Source organism: Camelina sativa, unplaced genomic scaffold, assembly GCF_000633955.1.
Source record: "Camelina sativa cultivar DH55 unplaced genomic scaffold, Cs unpScaffold03040, whole genome shotgun sequence".
Taxonomy (NCBI): domain Eukaryota; kingdom Viridiplantae; phylum Streptophyta; class Magnoliopsida; order Brassicales; family Brassicaceae; genus Camelina; species Camelina sativa.
Window position 1 is genome coordinate 1 of NW_010924149.1, and position 916 is coordinate 916.

General features: G+C 39.6%; 1 protein-coding gene across 1 annotated transcript; it reads right to left on the reverse strand.

Moving 5' to 3' along the window:
- Positions 1-83: 83 nt before the first annotated feature.
- LOC104774473 (ribosome-recycling factor-like) lies at positions 84-904 on the reverse strand (the record flags this gene model as incomplete). Its single annotated transcript, XM_010499071.2, has 5 exons — positions 84-288; positions 376-444; positions 542-610; positions 681-702; positions 797-904. Coding segments are annotated over 5 exons (349 nt in total), but the record flags the coding sequence as incomplete, so codon positions are not given.
- Between the last annotated feature and the right edge of the window lie 12 nt (positions 905-916).

Consider the following 916-nt stretch of genomic DNA (forward strand, 5'->3'; position numbering starts at 1 on the left):
AATGGACATTTTCTAAAAGGCCTTTCATGTGACCTTTGAAGGGCCTTAACGGCACTCTTTTTTTGTCTCCCAGGCACCATCAATTTGCAATTCAAAATGAAATAACCAACAACATTCAAAACAAGATCATCGTAATGAATGAGCAAACAAACTTTTGTTCAAGGCTTAAATTAACTTGTTCAGCTAGTGATGGATAGAAATGATGAGTCAGGCCTGGGTGATCTCTTTCTCTTTGGATTTGCACATGTCCTCTGCTGACTTTACAAACTTCTTCGTCAGCTCCTCCACCTGTCATGTCAACAACACAAAGAGAAAGATATTCTCAATAATTGGAATCTCCTATTTGAAGAAAGATCTCAGACAAAGGATACTCACTTCCTTCTCCAGTCTTTTCACTTCATCCTTTGGTAGACTCGACCCAGCTTTCTTTACCGTCTCTAGTGCCTGACCCAAAATTAAAAAAAAAAGAAGTTGTCTCTGATCATTTCTGACGCATTGGGGGGGGGCAGTAGACAACTAACAAAAGTCTTTCAAAAACTACCTTTTGCCTGGCTCTTCTAATGCTTTGTTTGACAACTTCACTGGACTTTGTTACAATTTTGCACATTGCCTGGAAGTTCATTAATTAATAATAAGGTCAAGAGGCTAAACAATCAATCAGACTTGGGATGATGGTTTACCTGAATATGCTCCTTGGTCAATCTGGTCAAAGATATGAAGAAGGGGAGATCAGACAAAGAGTAAATAGAGACAGAGAAGGAGGAGGAGGAGGAGGAGTAGAGAGAGAGTTACGTACGCAGGGATAGATGCGACGAGACGTTGGCCATCGAGTTTGGGGTTTAATCCTAATGGAGAGGAGACAATAGCTTTCTCGAGTTCTTTCACAGTCTGCAGAAAAAAAAAAAAAAAAAAAAAA